We start from the raw sequence: 20,859 nt of genomic DNA on the forward strand, positions 1-20,859 counted from the left end.
TAATTGAACGTAATAATAAATAAATAAATATATAAATAAAAAGAAAACATAGTTTTAAAGATCCTTCTTGGACAGAGAAGACTCTCAGAATTAACTTTAAGGTTCAACAACAGTGCTGGGCATCCTAACCCTGGCTGCTTCCAGCGGAGGAGGGACACTAACTGGCAAATGGTAGGAAGGAGCTCCCAGGGGCGATGAAATGCAATCCATCTCGTTGGGGGAATCAGATAAACAACTGTGCATTTGTCAAAACTGATTAAATATATACTCAGGATCATTGCATTTGACTCATATAAATTATAACTACGTTTAAAAAACTCTTCCTGGAAACATTAAACAACAGTAAGATCCTTCTAAGCACAAAGTTTCAGAATTTTCTGGACATATAATTGTAAGGCCGATAAAGAGAACGCCTTTTGCTGAACGTTTACGTAAAAGCTGAGGTACTCCTGGGCCCACACATCTCCGCTTCAGTGCCACGCTTTCCTGAGACATAACCATGAAGATTTTATTGTTATGAGATGAAAGCAAATATTGCTGAGAATGCAATTAAAAGCTCTACATTAAATTGCAAGTGCAAGCTAAAAGTCTAGGCTAGGCATTCCTGCCACATTCCCCATGATGACACAAGGGACCTAGGGACTTCCCAACCACATCTGAAGCAAATGTCCCAGCTGTGGTCCACGGCACAGAACCGTGAGTGTCGGAAGGCCTCTCTTGAAAGAATATGTGTGCGCCTCGTTTTATGATAATTGGATAGTGGACCTCAAAAGACAGATACATCAAGACCCAATTACTCTAATATAAAAGGATCCCCTTCCATTGTCTAGTGCCACCATGTATTTTGCATCACTCTATCCAGGCAACTTCCTGTTTAACATAACCGCCCATTGCACTGAGCAGTAGATATAGGTTTTATCTTTAACAAACCAAAAGCTGTTTTCTCTTGTCTGCCTTGACTCTCCACTAAGCTCAAGTCTTTCATGAGATTTGATGTCTCTTTATTTGTGCTAGAATTAATAGCTGCAAATACTGATATATAGTTGTCAGGCTAATAAAATTAAAAATACAGAAAGATATACAAACACACATGAACACAAACATACAAAAAGAATTAGAAAAAAAATCATCTCACGAATTTTGGGGTGATGACATTCCTTACTGGTTATTTGGGCTTTAATATTAAAGCAAAATTTTTAATCAAAATACTATGTATGCTTCCCCAAAAGGGTTTTACAAAAGGTCGACTGAGTGCATTTTAATATTCTTGCAGAAGTGTTTAATATGCAACTTCAAACTTAAACTTTTTTTTAGTAAAAGTAGCACATTTCAGAAAGGTTAAATGTAGTGCATGTTCTCAGAATCCATTTCAGAGCATTCTTACATCTCACATGTAATCAAGCTTATAATTATTAATGAACATATTTGTAAGAAAATCCATTCTCTTGTTTTTCAAGATATTATCTTTTTCATTTCTCTAAACTTCTGAAAATTAAACCTTTAAAGTTGTGATGTGGAAGAAATGCATTAAATTGATCATGCAGTTTATTGCGGATGATTTTCTTCTATTTTTTTCACTTCCCTCCTTTTAAAATAACTATAAATACCTTGCTCACAAAATGGAAGAATACATTAAAACATGTCACTGTTGTAAAGGGTTTACTGTGAATATAGCAAATACTTATAGTGGAAGGGAGAACAAGAATGGAACATCACAGTTCTTATCATAAAGACTGTCATAATCTAAATCTGAGAGGTCTTTCAACCAGCATTTCTAAATTCATCATGCCTGATGAATGACAGCCTAGACGGAAAGCAAGACTTCCACATCTCTCAAACAATTCAGTAATTATTCTCCAGGCTTTTCATGTATCAGCTCAGTAGGTCTCTGCTCTTTCAGGTGTCCCAAGTGCAGAATTTCATACTGAAAACCCAAGTTAAAAGTCAACATAAGATAATATTTTTGCAAAGTAAAAATCAGGGAAAGCAGGAGGAAAAGGGGTACATCCTACACACATGTAAGCCAATACCTCTGCATGCCTTTCTTTTTAAAAAAAAAAAAAGTTTTTATTTATTTATTTGAGAGAGAGAGGATGAGCAGGGGGGAGGGGAAAGGGAGAGGGGCAGAAGGAGAGTAGCAGAGGGAGAGGGAGAATCAGGCTCCCCACTGAGCAGGCAGCCTGATGCAAGACTCAATCACAGGAACCTGGGATCATGACCTGAGCTGAAGGCAGATGCTTAACCGACTGAGCCATCCAGGTGTCCCCATCCTCCGCATTTCTTTCTTAACACAAGGTATAACTAGCCTCTCAGATGCTCACATTTTTTTTTTTAATTCATTTGACAGAGAGAGAGAGAGCACAAGCAGGGGTTGGGGGGAGGCAGAGGGAGAGGGAGAAGCAGGCTCCCCACTGAGCAAGGAGCCCAATGCGGGGCTTGATCCCTGGACCCTGGGATCATGACCTGAGCCGAAGGCAGACACTTAACCTACTGAGCCACCCAGGTGCCCCACAGATGCTCACATTTGACAGCCCCTACACATCTTTCTTGGCTCCTTCCTTTCTCTTGCACCCACATTTAGCCATCCTGTCTGACCAGTCCTACCTCTTTCTACAAGTTTTCTAACCGTGCTCACACTTCTCGGTCTAGAGAGCCAGCTTCAATGTCCACCTCTCTCTACCCTCTGCACCATAGTTGTGCCCCCCCACATGGCCTCCATCTCACTTCATACACTTCATACACTTAAGACTATCTTAATTCTTTCCAACTTGTCCATCTTCCTTACTAAACTACCAGTTCCCAAAGGTCTAGAAGTACATCTTTTTTTTCTTTGGATTCCTAAAGCATATAAATATTTGTTGAACTGAAGTGCTACTGAATCAAAACAATTATGTGTGTTTCATATCCACTGCACTACACAAATATTTCAGAATTTTGTTACTTTTACATCCAAATTAATTTGGCTAATTTTCCTATCAAAATAGTTCCACATAACTTAAGTGTCTAAGGATTCAGTCCATAAAAGTCTCTAAGAAGCCAAAAGTTTACCAGTTAAATTGGTTAACCTGAGACATGAAAAATCAACCTTTGATAAAGCTTAACACATCACATTATTTGTTCCTCTCGTGGATCCAACTGATACTGATCTATCTCCGTCTGGTCTAAGTGAATTCTAGTGAAAATTCTGATGTTTAAGGAAGAAAGCAGAAACAAGAACAGGAGGGCAGAAGCCAAGTAAAAGAGAGAGAAAGGACAATGCAGGATGTATGGTTGGTACTTAGTACTTACTTAGAAAGTAATTTCTGAGTCTGAGGGATAGAGTAATGTGAGATAGGACAATGGAAAATACAGAAGATAAGTATTGGTGGGGACAGAGCTTTTGTATCTTTATAAATCTGTACTTACTGCTGTTTATAAATGTTCCAGTGTGTTCACACATCAGTCAGATGTATGTATTTCAATGCCAACAAAGAGACAAAGCTAAAAGTGAAAGAGGAAGGAGAAAATCCATGTGCAAAACAGAAACAAAGTTCCTGTGAAAAGGGGCTATACAGACGCTCAATTGTCTTCTCCCTAAAATGACTGTGATCTTGGCCTCTTATAAAGAGAGGCGACAGCAGAGGCTGAGCTGTATCAATATAGCATGAGCTGGATGGTCTCCATGCAGAAGACTGTCAGTTCGGGGTGCACATGATGGCTAATGGAGGAAGAACGGGGTCTCATGAGGACTGGCTGAAGAAATAGGGAGCATTTCACTGGGAGAGAAGACACAGCACCAACACATCTATCTTCATCTATATAAATAACTGGCATATGGGTGGACATAGCAGGGTGCTGGATTTAGTCTCAAAATAAGAGAGCATATTCTAACAATTAGAACTGTCCAGAAATGGGGTGGACTATGTTTAGAGGTAGGACGTTTCCAGTCACAGGCGATTCATAAGCAGAGACTGACAAGCCAGTCACAGAGCCGTCTATCCTCAAGGACAGGCAGGCTCCGCAGAGGCCCTGGCTCCGTGACCTCCAAGTCCCTTCCACCTCTAAGATTCCACGACTCTAGACACTCTGGGGATTTTCCACACAACTCTGCCCTTCAAAACGGATGTAGCTGTCCTTTACGTAAGTCCTATAGGTTCAAATTCAGATTTCTATAGTAGCTCTTCTTTTCACTGAATAAAATGAAATTATTCATTGACTCATCCTAATAAAGTAACTGAATCTTGTTTTAATCTGCAGTCCGTAAAAGTCACTACTAATCCATTAAATACAATTTGAGTGACTGGTATGAAAGTTGGGGCATGATAAATGGATTTTTTTCTTACCTAGGTATCACTGTAAAACAATTTGAGGTCATGTTTGTTATCTCAATCATATAAATTTAAGTAAAATGTGAGTCTCTTGCACACACAACATTTTAGTTATGTAGCTCTGCAGTGGCCTACATCAAAACATTTTCTAATAAAATAACGGCAGATTCCCTCTGTCGAGGACATGAGAAACTAAATGAAAATTAGGTTGGAAAGTAGTAAAGTTCTTTATTGTGTCCAGTCCCCCACTGCCTGGTGGAAGGAGGCACCCAGGCGAGGAGCTTCTCCCTGGGAGAGATGGGGTGAAGGCTGACGTCTCCTTCCCTTGGTTCAAGTGGCATGGTGGAGGAGGAGACCGCTTTGGCAAGTCCAAGCTGGGAATGATAAAAATAAGGTGATAGTGCTAGGGTTTTTAATCACTTTGCCTATATTTTAATCTTTCCTTTGCCCTGAGCAATTTTCCCTAAACCTAAAGAGTGTATAAAACTAACAACAAAAACAAAAATCCCTGTATGTACTGTATAATCTAAATTTGAGTGGTGGTAAAAATAAATTTAAGCCAAAGATGAAAAAAAAAAAAATTAAGAAGTAAAACACATGATCCAAGGAGTTGAAGAGCCCATAAAATAAAAGTAAAGCAAAAGCAACCGGGTCCTAGATGAGACCTTATATAATGAAAGCAGGAGTTGCCCAAAGCTAGATTTAAGTACTTCCCTATATGCACTATGGCATGGCATGCAGAAGGGTCCACTGTGCTTGAATGCTCGGGAGAGAACTGAAAATTTAGGAAGAAGTAACACCCACTGATGACAGGAAATTACAAAAATGGGTTACAGACTCCTGGAGGAGAAGGAGGAGATGGAAGGCAAGCCCTTCAAGTTAGCAAAGCCAAGAGAGTTTTAGAAGCAGGGAGTACAGAGGACCTCTTCCTCGCTCTACGATTTGTCCTAGCCCCACCACAGGCCACCGGTTCTAATACACCCTTGGGGTTGTCCCAGTTCTATCACTGAAGATGTCCCATCCTGGGAAGTCCCCCAGCCCCAAACAATGAAGGCTGGCTGCTCACACTAACCCCCCGGTGTATAAGGCAGAACCTCTTCTCTTGCCAGTTGACAGCCACAGGCCTCCAATAATCTGGAGAAAAAGCACAGAATCCTGGGCAGAGAGCTGTGTGGCCACTGCCATTTATTCATTTAACAGGACAGAGCCAAGGTGGCCTGGAAGAGGACACACTAGGAATTAGGAGTAAGCCTGCTCCAAGGAATCAGTAGTCCAGATGAGCACGAAGAAACCGCTGGAGCCTCTCCACGCCACCTTGTCACGGTTCTCAACAAAGAACAGCCATGGAAAGAGCAGCTGAAGGTGCAAACTTAGGGGCCATGCCAAGATTCAAAATCGAGACTTGGGACTTCTTTCACCTAGAGACCTTCATACACAAAGGACTATAGCTCCATATAGCGTTCCTAAGAGATACAAAGAGTTGTACCAGGTACGAGGAAAGAAAGGACCCCCCCACTGGAGGAGAATGGGGGAGGGAAGCGCTGCAGGCCACACGGCACGAAGCCTGTGGTGGAAAAGCCAGGGTATGTACGCTCTGGGAAAGGGAAAGACCGTCCCCTCCAATGACAAGTAAGGTCAACTAGCGTATTTGTGGAAAATGAGGTGGTACATGGGGCTCTGGCCTCAGAATGAAGGACCGAGAGTGCTTGGCTAAGGAGTCGCCAGAAAGGAGAGCAGAAAGTGAGAACCCTTCAGTTGTGGAAAAAGATGAAGCCCTATTATCCTTTGTACCATTTTTCATGATAACAAAAACTGAAATGAACCAAATATACAAAAATAAGGTATTAGTTGGATACATTCTGGTACATCCATAAAGCAGAACACCAAAGACGCATTAAAAACCTTACAAAAATATGTTTATTGACATAAACATAACGTTCACATTATATTGTTCCATGGGAAAAAAATGAGGCAACAAAAGAGGAGGTACTACCATTATCTCCATTAATTTGGGGGAAAAAAGAAAGAAGAGGGAAGAGAAGGAAAGGAAGAAAACAGAAGAAGAGTGAAGAAGAAACTACGTATATACATGCTTAGAAAAATACTGGAAAAACCCATTTCAAAATGGTAACAGTAATGCTTTCTCTGGGTGACCTTAGCCTCCCTGTATGGAATGCTCCACCTACGATGTACATCAATTATTCACATGGTGGGAAAGACGCAGGTAAGAGGACTGCCAGATGCCCCAGGGCATGACAAGTAATCAAGCAGGGGGTAAAGGTGGCAAACAGGTATTCAATGCGCCAAAAGCTCTTAAAAGAAGTCTTCTTTGATTGGAGGTAATATTTAGCAAGAAAACCTGTCTGCCCACAGTTTGTCTACTTCTCTGCATTTGTCCCGAGGAAACACACATCACAGACCGTCTCTGAAGCCCTTTCAGGAGAGCCGCTGAAACTGAACTCTTGCTGACCAGCTTCCTCCAAGTAGAGTTCAGTCTGGGATTCAAGTGGCAGCTAGCTGCCAGAGGGAGACCGTTAATGCAGAGGTAAATCCATTAGGGCATACCCGGGGAAAAAGGACTGGCTTCTCACTCAGTTTAGAAAAGCTACGGGGACACCTGCATTGGAGGTGGGGCGCTGCTGCAGAAGGAGCCGGAGCTGAATGGAGCGATCCCGGCAAAGGCATCGCACCTGCCCAGAACCCAGGTGTTCCTACACCCTGCACCACATTCACTGCTCTCTCCAGAAACCCCATTTCTTTCTAATGGAAAGTAAGAGCAATTTGGCTCTGGATTTAACTGCCTTATGTAGAATATATATGAATAATAAATATTTGGAATATATCTAATATATATACACACACATATATATGTGTATGTACATATAATTATTAATATTACATTTTATATAAATACATATTTTTCTCCACATACACACATGCATATAATTTGTATTTACTTTTACCCTGCTTGGAATGACCGTCAGTGAATTTACTTTCCTCATTTTAACTGACAACTCTCCCTAAATACACTCAGCATAAAATAAACTCATTTTTTCCAAGTGGACGAGGGGAAGAGGAAGGAGCAGGGAAGTGGGAGGAATTAACATTGGCTGAATCACTGCCCTGTGCCAGGCACTTCATGTTCAATTTAATTTTATCTTCACAACATCTCTTTGTACTAGGTGTTATTGTGGATGAGGGCACAGAGGCTCAGAGAGGTCAAGTAACCAACTGGGGACCATGCAGCAAAGAAGTGACAGTCAGGAGCCTCAAACCCAAGCCTCCATGACTCACGGCTCACACCCAGGCCCATTCCTCATTCCACGTAGCCTCCAAAAATCAATTTTCCTATTATTTCAGTGATCCCCAGCAGCACTTAAAAAAAAAAAAAAGGCTGGATTAAGCCCTATGTGCAGATACAGCACAGATCGCATTAATAATTTAGGTTCCGCTAAAGCTGCAAAGCAGCTCTAGGAAAGCAGGTCAAAGCCGAGAATGCCAAATGCACCTAAGAACACTCTCCCTTCCTGACACTGCAAACAAAACCTTAACTAATCCACCAGAAAACAAAAAGATAATGCCTATCAGATGCCAACTGGATGGCTATGTAATTATTTTAATCTGATCCCACAGAAAAATCCACTGAAACATGTTATGTAAAATCAAGTTACAACCAGCCAGTGGAGACAAGCTCTCTGGTGGAGAGCTTGGACAAAGCCCAGGAACTGGATCCACACACAGTGGAGCGGGAGAAGTGAGGCTGCCTTGAGCACGCTCAGTGTCTGTGGAATACCATGCTCGTGTTAGCCAGGTCACAACACAGTCTACAGGGAAAACACCAATTCTAATGTATTCATGGTCCCCTTCAAACACCTAATTTCAGCTAAGATGAGGTACAATCAAAACCTTCTGAAATGAATCACAGACTGGAATTGAGGAGGATTACCAGGATGATTAATTCCACACTAATGATGATGAGTGAATATGTGAGTTTCACATGCCTGTATCACTGGTATTGATATATTAATTCTCTTTGGAATAAATGTGGTTAGAATAAATGTGTACACAAAACCATTTATTTTTAGATGGCAAAGAACGACTCCAGCTGAAGAGGCATAGTAAAGCAGGGATCCTTAACAATGGCCACTCTTCAAAGGAAAAAAATTAATTGCATTCAGCACTTTTCAACATCAATGTGATTATCTTCTTATTTCGAGGCAGGCAAACGCATTTTGAGTGTTGACAGAGCTAAGTAAATACACTCATTATGTTACTGAATCAGGTTGCAGTGGCCGAACCACTGCACAGAGGGAGAGCAGGTCCTTACAGAAGGGGAGGGGGGCAGGGTGGGGGGGAAACAGTGGACAGTGTGGGGATTCGGTGACCTCAGAACCTTCAGGCACATCCTCTCTCATTCACCCCTAAGCAGCTAGGTAGTAGGAATGTGGCTGGGAATTATGAGATTGGGCATTTTGGGGACTAATAGAAAACAAAATGCATTGTTCAAGATTATGGCTTTGACTAATGTTGCTTCCCTAGACAATGGTAAATCCACAGTGACAAGGTCAATTACGATTTTTCTGTACCTGATTCAAAATTACTCTGTGCTTTGCAGTAATACTTAATGTCCCCATGTAACATGTGAGGATAAAAACATAGGGTTTAAGTCATGCATCATTATTTAAAAAGTACTTCCTATCTAGTATTTGTCGCATAAAACAAATGAACAGTAACATTGGTAATGGGGAGGCATAAAAATGATTTAATAACTGATTAGAAAATAATGAAAAATAAAAGCAAAAGCTTTCTCCAAATGTAAGAATCTGACATGAGTGGTGAATCATCTCTAAGCAGAATAGTGTAAGGGGGGAAAGGGGTTCAAATTCTGCCTCTGTCTGTTCACTGTTACTGTTAAATTCAGTGTCAGAGTCTCAATCTGCTCATCTGCAAAAGGAGAATAAAGCCATCTAACTCAGAGGTTCAAAGCGTTAACCAAGAGAACAGCCTTCCACACCTGCCAATTACTTTATTGTAAGTGGAGCCTAACTTTGCTAGCAGGGTCCCTATTGATTCAGACTAAAGTGTGCTAGTAAAGCCTAAAATCGTCCTTTCCAAATAATCAATCCATTTTTTTGAGATTCCAATTTTTGCCTACTCCCTTTCCCAAATTTGAGCTTTTTACTCATTGTTCTTACCGTCAAGGAAATAGAAAGAGTATCACTTCCTAAGGCCTAAGAGGTCTTAGCTCTCCTGGCTGAGAATCTGGCGGTGCCTAGTGACTCACTTCCAACATTTATCAGTGTCATCAGCTCAAGGAGGTTTTTTTTTTTTTTTTTTTTTAATGTTGCTGCTAATTTCTTACCATTCTACAAATTATTTTGAATTTCTAATTTAGCCTCTGAAAATAAGTCTGTTTTGAGACCCTGAGTTCTTTAAAACCAGCTTCTTCAATAGCTTTCTCATAAAAACAGTAAGCATGAGGGGCACCTGGGTGGCTCAGTTGGTTAAGCATCTGCCTTCGGCTCAGGTCATGATCCCAGGGTCCTGGGATTGAGTCCCACGTTAGGTTCCCTGCTCAGCAGGGAGTCTGCTTCTCTCTCTCTCTCTCTCTCTCCCCCTCTAACCTTCCACCCCTGCTCGTTCTCTCTCTCTCTCAAATAAATAAAATCTTAAAAAAAAAAAATGAAAACAGTAAGCATGAAACACAAGACATCGGGAATATACTCATTTCAAAAACCACCCAGGCGCCCCTCTTAAGCTTTCTTTAATATCAACCTAGGCTAGCATTTAACTACTGAGAGAAGCTAATTAATAATAGTGTTAATGAATAGAAGAATGTATTTAACATGTGAGTCTTTGGAAGTATTTCTCAAAATGACAGATTTAATTCCCTGAGGGCTGTAAAAAAGTTTGCAAAGAGCTGAACTGCCGGGCTCAAATGACTTTTTGAGGATACCAGTTTATCAGTAAAATTTCATCCACCAAATACTTTTCTGAGTGCTTGCTAGGTATAAAAGTTCTTGAAAGCATCCCCTCATTTACTCAGCTCGTCCATTTGCTTCTTGGCTATAGTCACCGGTTACATTTGAGAGCCCATGCTCCAAGGAAGGGAGGCTGGAAGCCCTTGCTAACTTCTCTATTTATGCCAGGAACTTGGCAAAATGCCTTTACAGTGTTTCTACTCTTTACAGTATGTATGCAAGTAAAGGACTAATATCCTGGTTTGAACAATGTGGAAACTGAAGCCCAAAGAAATTTAGTTCAAGGCCACACAGCTAATGAGTGGCACCTGCAATATGAATTCTTATCGAGGCCAAAAGCCCATTCTTTCCATCACCATGGTTTGTAAAACTTATCCCCCTCCCCACAACTTTCTCCTTATTGCTCGCCTGCTTTATGAATGTTTTTAATCCTCTAGTAAACAAAATTTACCATATTTTCCTACCCTCTTCAATCGTATAGACCTCTTAGAAAACTGTACTTTGCTAGGATAAAATGCTGTTCATAGTATTGAAACTATGAAGTTTTTAGAGATACCTACATATAGTTATAAATGTTTTAGTGTCACTGGCTTCCAGTCACTAGAAAACTTTGGACTTAATTCCAACCCTCTCTGGCCAAGTTCTCTGTTCCCATTCTTTTCCACACAGTCCATGTATCCTTCTCCTTCTATGGTGATGGTACTGGTTGGCTTTTGTTCTGCCAAAGGGCAAGCTATGGGCCGGGCACATAAGAATGTTAGTCTCTATCCATTCTAATGGGCTTCATATAAACTCAAACAGAACTGATGATACGATCCTAATTAGTAGAAAGGTCACCTATAACTGAGAAATAATTTACTGGAACCAACTAAATCTAAATTGAAATCTATACTTTTTATAGGCAGCTCCTATATTTGACGATGATGGGCCATTCTTTTTCATGATGCCACTTTGGGTCCAGGATAGCATTATCTTCAATGAAGGGGATAAGCACCAGAAAAATCTGAAATATATGTGAAAGGTCCAGGCTTCATTTCCATTAATTTGCTTTCAATTCTTCTACTTTTAATTTAGACAAACTAGAAACACCATAGTCTGGGTAAAACTTAGAGCAGATTCCTTGTTTTCAAATGTTACCTTTCTATGCAAGTATTTTCTTTAGGATACTATTTGGATTATACAACCAACAGTGTCACACTGTATTTAGACGTCATCCCTCAACGTTTAACCTATTCATCAATCAACAGATAGAAGTGAACAATTCTACTTTGTTTCAGCGACTGGATTCCTCTTAAAAGTTATTTTGGGCACCTGGGTGGCTCAGTCAGTTAAGTGTCTGCCTTTGGCTATGGTCATGATCCCAGGGTCCTGGAAACGAGCAATGTGTCAGGCTCCCTGCTCAGCCACGAGTCTGCTTCTCCCTTTACCCTTCTACCCTGCTCATGATCTGTCTCTCACTCTCTCTCTCTCAAATAAATAAATACAATCTTTAAAAAAATAAAAATTGGGGTGCCTGGGTGGCTCAGTTGGTTAGGTGGCTGCCTTCAGCTCGGGTTGTGATCCCAGGCTCCTGGGATCGAGCCCTGTGTCGGGCTCTCTGCTCAGCGGGGGAGGCTGCTTCTTCCTCTGCCTCTCTCTCTGCTTGTGCTTGCTCTCCCCCTCTCTCCCCCTCTCTCTCTGCGTCAAATAAATTTAAAAAATCTTAAAAAAAATAAAATTAAAATTAAAATTAAATGCGCACTAACTTAAATGTACACTAATTTAAGTGTAATGATTTAGGCAATATTTAGATTTTACAGTGAAAGATAAATAATTTATAAAATTTCAGATACTAAATAATTTACCTTTTAACATTCCAACAGTGATTATTCTTCTCTTCACATAAGAATTCACCATAGATGTCTATTAGTAAGAGCCTCACATTTAAAAATCTAATCCATCTATTCTGATGGCCCAAGCCAGGGACTTAGAACCATACAGAGCTCAATTACAAGGCCAGTTATTTCTGTTACTGAGGCAAGTTACATAACAAACTTAAGCTTAGGCTAAAACCTCTGAACATGTGGATAACACTCTGACATACTGTTAGCATCTTTATTTTTTTTCTTTCTTCTCCAGTCCTTCACCCCTACCTGTGTTGAGTAGTACAAGCAGAATATAAAAGAGCAGGTAGGAGCACCTGGTGGCTCAGTTGGCTAAGCATTTGCCTTCAGCTCAGGTCATGATCTCGGGGTCCTGGGATCCAGCCCAGCATCAGACTCCCCCTCCCTCCCTCTTGAGCTCTCTCTCTCTCTCAAATAAATAAATAAAATCTTCAAAAAAAAAAGGAGCATGTAGATGGGCCTACAGGTCCCATCCTTTACATTGCCAGTCCCCAGCATGGTGACAGGCACAATGTCAGCACACAATACATTCTTATTAAATGAAGAGACACTGGTAAAATGTGATGTGATTAATGTATCTTTTTCTAACAATATAACTACAAAAATTATGAAGCACTGCCAAATCCTCTTTTTCCTCAAACATACCTACTAAAAGCAAACATTTTTCCACATTGAGATTCAATAAAACACACATACACCCAATACAATATCATCTTGCCAAAGGCAAATCAAGAGACAGAAAAGACCATGAACCTGAAGAGTAATGAAGAAACAGTTCAATAGCTATAGACTGCCGATGACAAAACTAACAAAATTTTAAATAACATATTCAGACATTAATAAATGTATAACTTATACTAACATGATCTTGCACTGATTATAATGGTAATTGATCAAGAGCAAGAAAGTGTTTTTTTTTTAAATGAACATATGACTTTGAGAATAAAAAGATGTATCACGATAGGAAGAGAGAGCACAGAGAACCAATGAGCAGACAAGTTTTATTTAATTGCTTCCTTATTCCTAAATGCTATGGAATGTCAAAGGACAAAGGTTTACAACTTTTCTATGAGTTCCATCCATCCTCTTCCAAATGGAGGAAGAGTGGAGATGGGGCAGCAGCGTGCTCCTAGGGAGCTGACCTGCCTGGCTTCAGTGAGTTGACTTGTTGGCACAATCCCTAAAGGCTCAGGTTGGAAACAGTCCATTCATTCTTCTGTTCCTTATGAATATCAATAACAACAGCAACAACTACCACTATGTGGCTCTTGCTTTGTGCCAAGCACTGTTCTAATCCTAATTCACTGAGATCTCATTGCAACCCTCTGACAAAGGTATGTACTATTATTATATTCATTTTGCAGGTAAAAAATTGGGGCACTGAGAGGTAAAATAACTTCCCCAAGGTCACACCAGCTACGAGTGCAAAGACCTGAACTCAGACAATCTTCCTCTACAGTCCATGCTCTTAATTATTGCGTGATACTGCCTCTCATCTGTCCACCTCCCTCCCATCTACTACCCACTCTGCACCTACCTCTATAGTAGGTGATATGATACCTCCTCTGCCCTCACAGTCTCCTGGGTGAGACATATGCAAGCTCATAATTACAGTGCAGAATATCAAGGATGCTAATAGAGAAATTAGACTCTATAGACATCTGGAGTCTACATACTCAGCACAGCCAGAAACAGAGTAGGCTCCTTTTATCTAATATAGGTCCACCCAATCCTCTCCCTCAAAGGTCCAGTCACTGTAGTCCAAAACCTCCCCCTGCCTGGCATCTCACATCATGGTGCCATAGGTGCATAGGAAACTAGGCATGGTGAAGGCCTATAAATGTCTATACGTTTGCATTATAGATGCACTAAGCATCTACAGCAAGAGATAATACTCAATTGTTTATGTCTCCTGAAATTTATTCTCAAATCCGTACACTGCTTTAATCCTAAAAGAGACTGCCAGATTTTTATTACAATAAACCCAGTGGGTTAAATAGATTCCAAATGGGTCCTGTGACCCAAATTTAAGTGTAGCCCCAACACGTATGAGCTGTATGACCACAGGCAAGTTATTTATTCTCTTTAAGTCTTCATTTAGGTATAAAAAATGGGGATGAAAATAATGCCTGCCTCATAAAGAAGGTGTGAGAAAAAACAGTAGAAAAAATCCACGGGAATTACGCTGCACATCGCCAGGTATACAGCAAGCACCTAAGGCACTGTTATGTTATTATAGCAACATGTCTTTGAGGATCTCAAGTCCTGGTGTTGGTAATTTTCCACTTATGTTCAAAATTTTAAAAAGAAATTCTTCAGGTAAAACACTAAAATCTATTGCAGAGGGGGGGCCCCTTGGGTGGCTCAGCTGGTTAAGCGTCCGACTCGATTTCGGCTCAGGCCATGATCGCAGGGTTGTGGGATTGAGCCCCATGTCAGGCTCCATGCTCAGCAGGGTGTCTGCTGGAGATTCTCGCTCTCTCCCTCTGCCCCTCCCCCTGCTCGTGTTCTCTCTCTGTCTCTCAAATAAATAAATAAATCTTCAAAAAAAGGCTATTGCAGAAGAGAAGAAAAACAGACACACTGCTCATACTGCACTGGGTTACTTAGAGATATAAATCTTGTTATTTGAGGTTCCCGATGTCTAGGAAATAGCTGATCACTTAGAAGATTCTCTGAATCAAGTCCATTTTGATACACAGCTGTGAAAATATTAATTACATATGCTGTTTCGTGCTGTAGGTTAGAGCATAAGCTAGAGTTAGACGTTCCAGGCTGGAATCTCAGATGTACCACTAAACAGTATAGGAAAAGCTTAATGGGTTCGTGCCTCAGTTTCCTCATTTGTAAAATGGGGATGATAAAAATACTTTCTTTGTAGGTTTGTTGTAAAGATTAAGTGAGCCTCCACCTACAAAGCAATTTAAAACCCTATCTGGTACATTTTAAGTGGTCAAAAAATGTCCTGGGAGAAAAGACTTGAATCCAGGAAATTTAATTATTCATCTTCCGCTTCAAGCCAGGAACTTGGCAGTCACCCTAGAATCCGATCTCTCCCTCTCACATCCTACGTTCGGTCCATTGCCAAGTTCTGTTGAGTCTTCCCCTAAATATCTCCTGGATGCAACACCCCCTCTACACTGTCACAGTCTCTGCCCTGGTTCAGCCCCTCAGCCTCTCTCACTCCCGAATCACCACCAGCGCTTCCGGACCACTAGCCCGGCTGCTGTCTGCAACATGGACACCCGAGGGATGGTTCTAAACCATGCAGCTGTTCGGTTCCCAGCCTACCACCGCCGTTCAAGTGGGTTCGAGTCCCTCTCCTTTGAGAGGGTGATTTCCAAGCCCATACAAAGGTCTTCAGGACCTGGCTCCGGACTACTTTTCCAGCCATTTTTCCTGCCATACACTCCCATCCCCTTTGCTCTTTATTAATGTTTGTTTCTCACACACCTGAGCATTCCCTCTTACTTCCACCACTTTGGGCATGGGACTCCTGTCCTCCTCCTTGCCTATCTTGCTCACTCCTCCTCCAAGGCTCAGCTTCACCAATTCAAGTTGAACTGGGAGTCTTCCTCTGGGCTCCTGTGGCTCCCTTTCCACATGTTATGTAGGGTGATTGATGGTGCTCATATCTTTCTCCTCGCTCTGCAGGGAGTTACTGTACTATTGCAATTCTGCCTCCTTTAGCTTTGCTTCCACCACCGGATGCCATGCCTGACCCAGAGAAGTCACCCAATAAATGTCTGCTGAATGAATGCATGAATGCAAAAATGAAGCAATGAATATTCATTCCTGCTCTACCACTGAGTAGCCGTATGAGTCTGACGTCAATAATTAGAAACGATATTAACCATAAAATTGAATGCCACTTTATCCCAGTATATATTATCCTATGTCAGTGATACATATATGTTTCTTTTTTTAGTGTACATTTCCTTAGATCACCTCAAAAATTTTTTATAGGATGTAATACATATATACAAGCATACTTGTGAATATTAAAAAAAAATTATTGAATAAGTTAAGGTCAATCTCCTAATACCCCTCATTATTGAAACGTATCTTATAGTTTGCATGGAGAGAAGGCAAAACATGTGGGCCTGAGAGCATTTGTGACTTCTAGCCCTCATGAATCCATAGGAGTAGCTTGGGTCATCTACTGACCAGCGCCCGTGGGCCAGGCCCTTGCTCAGCGCAGGGGATATAAAGAGTTCCTCTCTGCAACTTGCTCAGTCAGGGCATGGATCCAATATTAACCCACCCAAAAGCACTCCATCTACCGTGGGCACGCCACCCTTTCACGGCCAGCTTCAGCAGCCCATCAGGAGAGGAAGAGAGGGAAGGGAAAAATCTATCAGGGAAGAGCGATGGGAAAGTATGCATCAGGGAGATTTGTAAATGCAGTAGAAAGAAACTTTTAAACAAAATACTCATGAAAAGTTTTTTGGATTTTTTTTTTTTTGCTTCAAGTCAGAAAAACCGGTGATAAAAAGATTAAGGGTTCATCCATCTAGGTGTATTTCCTTTAACAAATAGGAAGATCTTTTTCTTGACACGAGTTGCTATGGCAAGAATAAAACACACCCTTATAAAAATTCAAGTCATTATAAATTCCTAGAAGTTTCCTATTTTTTTAATTGGTAATCACTTATTCATGGTTATCAATATTCTTAATAGACCAAATGTGGGTTTTTTTTTAAACTGATGAAATGTGAATGCAGTGTTGATTTTATGCATGTATTATGATTTGATTATAATGCTTAGTAATATCCCATACTGTATGATGTTATGCCATATGGATAGAATCAGGAAAGGTTCATCTTGGGCTTGCTCAGACCTGAACTACACGGGTACCATGAACCAAATTCCTTATTTTACAAATTAGATACTCTTTACATTTTTCTTAAGTTTGTCTATTTTGTGATTTTAGGAGATTGCTCACTATTACTCTTATGTAATTAAAAGATCCCAGAGGATATTTCTACATATGAGCAAAAGCAACGAACCCCATAACAACTCACAAAGTATATAAAAGCAGCTTTTCCAATTGACATGGGACCTATAATACGGAGCAAAGTAACCCACGAGCCTTAATTAGGATCTTTAGGAAAAGGTAGGAAAAAGAAACACCAAGTCAAAACAATTCACTTTGTGGTACATATGCTATATGACCAAAAAAGAATCTAGATTATGTCTTCAAAGTAATCTAATCTTGACTTCATACTTTGAAAGTGGTCCCTGAAATCACTGGACTAGGAATATTTAAATCTCCTGAAATACATATATCTTTGAGAGGGAATATGCATATCTTACTGTGTCATAAATCTAGTAGTACAACAGCAATGGAAGTGTTATCCCCAAGCCACTTTCTGGATCACCTCTGTGACTGTCCTGAGAACAAAACATTTAAATCTGCTTACACGTTGACATAGCGATATTGATATTTCTCCATGTTCCCTTCTGGTTGCTAAGAGATTTACATTGGACAGACTCTGTTGTACTCATTAACAAAGCACTTTGGTCCACAAAGCAATTGCTTCAGCTCAGTGAGTCCAGAAGCTCCCTTTGCCTGGCCCCTTCCCGATTTTGCTTCCAAGTCAAACAGGGGCCCAGGCCCCAAGGCAGCGGGCCTGTCATCACCACAGGAAACTGTGGTGCAAAAGCCTGGCTCAGCCAACAACTCTTACACAGGGTATGAACAGCAGTGGTGACGCTGTATCTTTATACAAACACATGTCCCTTCCCGCATGGTCCTTAGAAGCCAGTTTATCGTGGTGGGAGTGGGCAAAGATGTGTGGAGAGGGGGCACTCCATAGTGACCTATGCACAGACAACCTGACACGGTACAATTAGACCAGAACCCAGCCAGATATGGCAATTCCATAACTCTGCTGTGCAAGCCTTTGAAATATGCAACCTGAGTTCGTACTTTCATGAAAATATATCCAAGAAGTTTATTTACAAGACTACTGAAGGGGGGACAATCTATATGAACCACCTTGCAGCAAAGCAAATGTAGCCCTCCAAACTCAATCTCATCGAGCCTGCCACGTAACAAATGGCAGAGAGGCTTCTTTTACTGATCCTAACTCTGAAGAAAACGGCAAAGGCACCAGAAATATTCCTGATCATCCCTGAGGAGAGGTACATGTGGTGGATGAAATCGGCATGTCATTTACAAGGCACATGCATCACTGCTCAGAGCAAATTAAGATGATCTTTCCCTTGGGAATTCTCACAAAGAGCCATTAAAATGCTTTATGACCTGACTTTCATATTCAGATCACAGAGTTTTAGTCAATTTTTATTAATTGCCATGGAGGAAAAGTGCTTTGGGCCCTCACTCCCCACCCGGTACCTAGGAGTCACATTTAAGGGCACAGTCGCTAAACACTCAGTAAGTACTCTCAGGCTGTAATAAAACACCACTGACCTAGAATTTTCCTCCTCCCCCCATCCCCACCACCTTAGAATATCAGTTGGGGATGATCAATGCCCATGCTTTAATCAGAAGCAATCAGCATGGAAGCCTGCGGGTCCCCACCACTGGTGCCATGGGAATTCCTGCATCCAGGATAATCCCTCTCCCCCAGCCAAGAAAAACAAACCCCAGTGATTTTAGCCTCATGTAACAAAAGAAAGTTATTTCTGGCAGCTTACTGCTATTGCACAAGCTAAGGAGCAGCACCTTACAGAAATAAGGGGCAAGAGGAAAGAAAGAAAGGTGGAAAAGCGCGAAGCAGGAAATGACTTTTCTGCTCCGTCTTTAAGGTCACAGATCTGCCGGAGAAACGCACGCGAGTGACAGTAGTTCTAGCACAAAAGCTCCTTTTCCACGAGCCAGACCTCCAAGAAGTACCAAGACTGGCTCTCCGGCCTCTCCCTCAAACCCAAGTCCCCGGAGTCCGTTTCACCTTGATGGGGCTGGGAAGAAACTACTTTTCACTCCCTTGCACCCCCTTTCTGTGTCCTGCCGGCGTGCCCCAGCCTCCTCGAGGTGGAAGCACACCTTCCGCATCAGCCCTGCAATCACCCCCACACAACATAAAACCTTCCCTCGCCTCACCCGTCCTGCGGCCATGCCCGACCGGTGGGCTTCATCATCTGTTCCCAATTCAGCCCCTACACAGCCTGTAAAAATAGCCCTTCATGTCTCCAACAGACGCCAGGAGGAGATTAAAACAAAAAAGCCAGGCAAGCTATATGCTCTGGCAGAGACCACTACCTTTTTCTTCCGATCCCGGGACCGTTTGCGGTGTTTCCTTTTTTTCTCAGGTTCTTCTTCAGCATTGATTTCTAAATCCCTGTTTTTCTTTAATTGTGAGGCTGCATGAGCCATAATGCATTTAAAAAGAGCTTCTCAAGCACGCAGGGCTTCTTCCTATAAGGTGATCTCCTCAGGCACCTTTAGCCAGGCTTACAGCAGCATTCCAATCACTGGAGAGAAACCTTTGACCAGAAGCAGGAACACGCGCAAAATGCAAAGATGCTGTAGAAGCTGAAGCTTTTAAAAACCCAAAAGACGGTTTCCAGACTTCATCCTCCACCTTCCTCCACCTGAACCTTTACACGAGAGTGCAGCCATCGTAATGCATTTATCGTAGTGAGAAAGACAGCTGGGGCAGAGGAAGCTGTATTATGGCCGTATCCCCTGCCACCAGCTGGAAGTGTCTAAGTGATTCCTCGGAAGGGGGAATGCTGCAAAGGATGCTTCTCTGAAGGGAAAAAGTCCAGAGTCACCACACATGCAGGAGCGAAAATCCAGCACTAATTCTGAAAACCTATTTTAGAATCCTTCGAAAAAAAGACAGGGCTGCAATTTATACATCACCACTAGTTCTGCACAGAGCATAATTTAACCCGTAAGAGAATGGAGCCGTTCCTACTTGAGTTTAACTGCTGATGGGGACAAAATACATAAAATAAGATTTCACAAAATGCACTAAATTTTGCTCTGGAGATCCTGACCGCGTTACGGGGAAAACAATGCATGCATTGCTGGTCTCAACAGTGCGTCCTTTATGCTGAACTATCTGCCTAAATGCATTTTGTGGGCGAGGACTACAGAAGGGCCTGTTGTCTTTTAAAAACAACATGCTGATTACAACACATCATACAGAAAGACGTGAGCATGTTGGTGTATGGAACAGATGCCCGATTCATAGGAGTTCCCCAGGACTCTCCTCTCATGTGGTCCACGGGTCGAGGACGGGCAGTCTGTGCAGCAATCAGGGGTTCGGAGACACTGAAATGGAGATCTGGCTTTCACGTGAGGGGCTGCTTCCATCACCTTACTATTTTTGCCACCTGAGTCCTCACTGACTGCAGCCTCTGAATATTTATGATGTGAAGTGAAGCAGCAGTCACTCTCCAGGCCTGCCGGGGTGGTTCTGCCGAGGCACACACCGGAAGAAACGGACGAAGTCAGGAATCATGTATACACACAGGCGATTCACACGGTTTTAGCAAGAAATGGCTGAATGGTAGACTGGACCTAAAACACTTGAGCACTGGTAGGAAACCCTGAAGGCACCAGGAAAATGAGCAGGGGGAGAAAAGATGATACTCCACTGAAGAGACTTAGTATGTGTACTTCCAATACCATGAGGCCACGTGCTTCTTCCAATACAAGAAGTCCGTAACTTTAGAGATGGTCCTTTTGGCTTTGCAGGACTGACGGCTAAC

The 20,859-nt window shown here is 41.7% G+C and overlaps 1 protein-coding gene across 1 annotated transcript in view; it reads right to left on the reverse strand.

The window, feature by feature from the left end:
- ANK3 (ankyrin 3) overlaps positions 1–20,235 on the reverse strand; it is a 329,559-nt gene extending 309,324 nt beyond the window's left edge. The window contains exon 1 of the mRNA XM_064594667.1: positions 19,400–20,235. Coding sequence (XP_064450737.1) covers positions 19,400–19,513 — 114 coding nt within the window. The 5' untranslated portion in view covers positions 19,514–20,235. The remainder of the gene's footprint in view (positions 1–19,399) is intronic.
- Between the last annotated feature and the right edge of the window lie 624 nt (positions 20,236–20,859).

This window comes from Mirounga angustirostris, unplaced genomic scaffold (genome assembly GCF_029215605.1).
Source record: "Mirounga angustirostris isolate CCGP_5_RB_7025 unplaced genomic scaffold, mMirAng1.0.hap1 SCAF_6, whole genome shotgun sequence".
Classification (NCBI taxonomy): Eukaryota; Metazoa; Chordata; class Mammalia; order Carnivora; family Phocidae; genus Mirounga; species Mirounga angustirostris.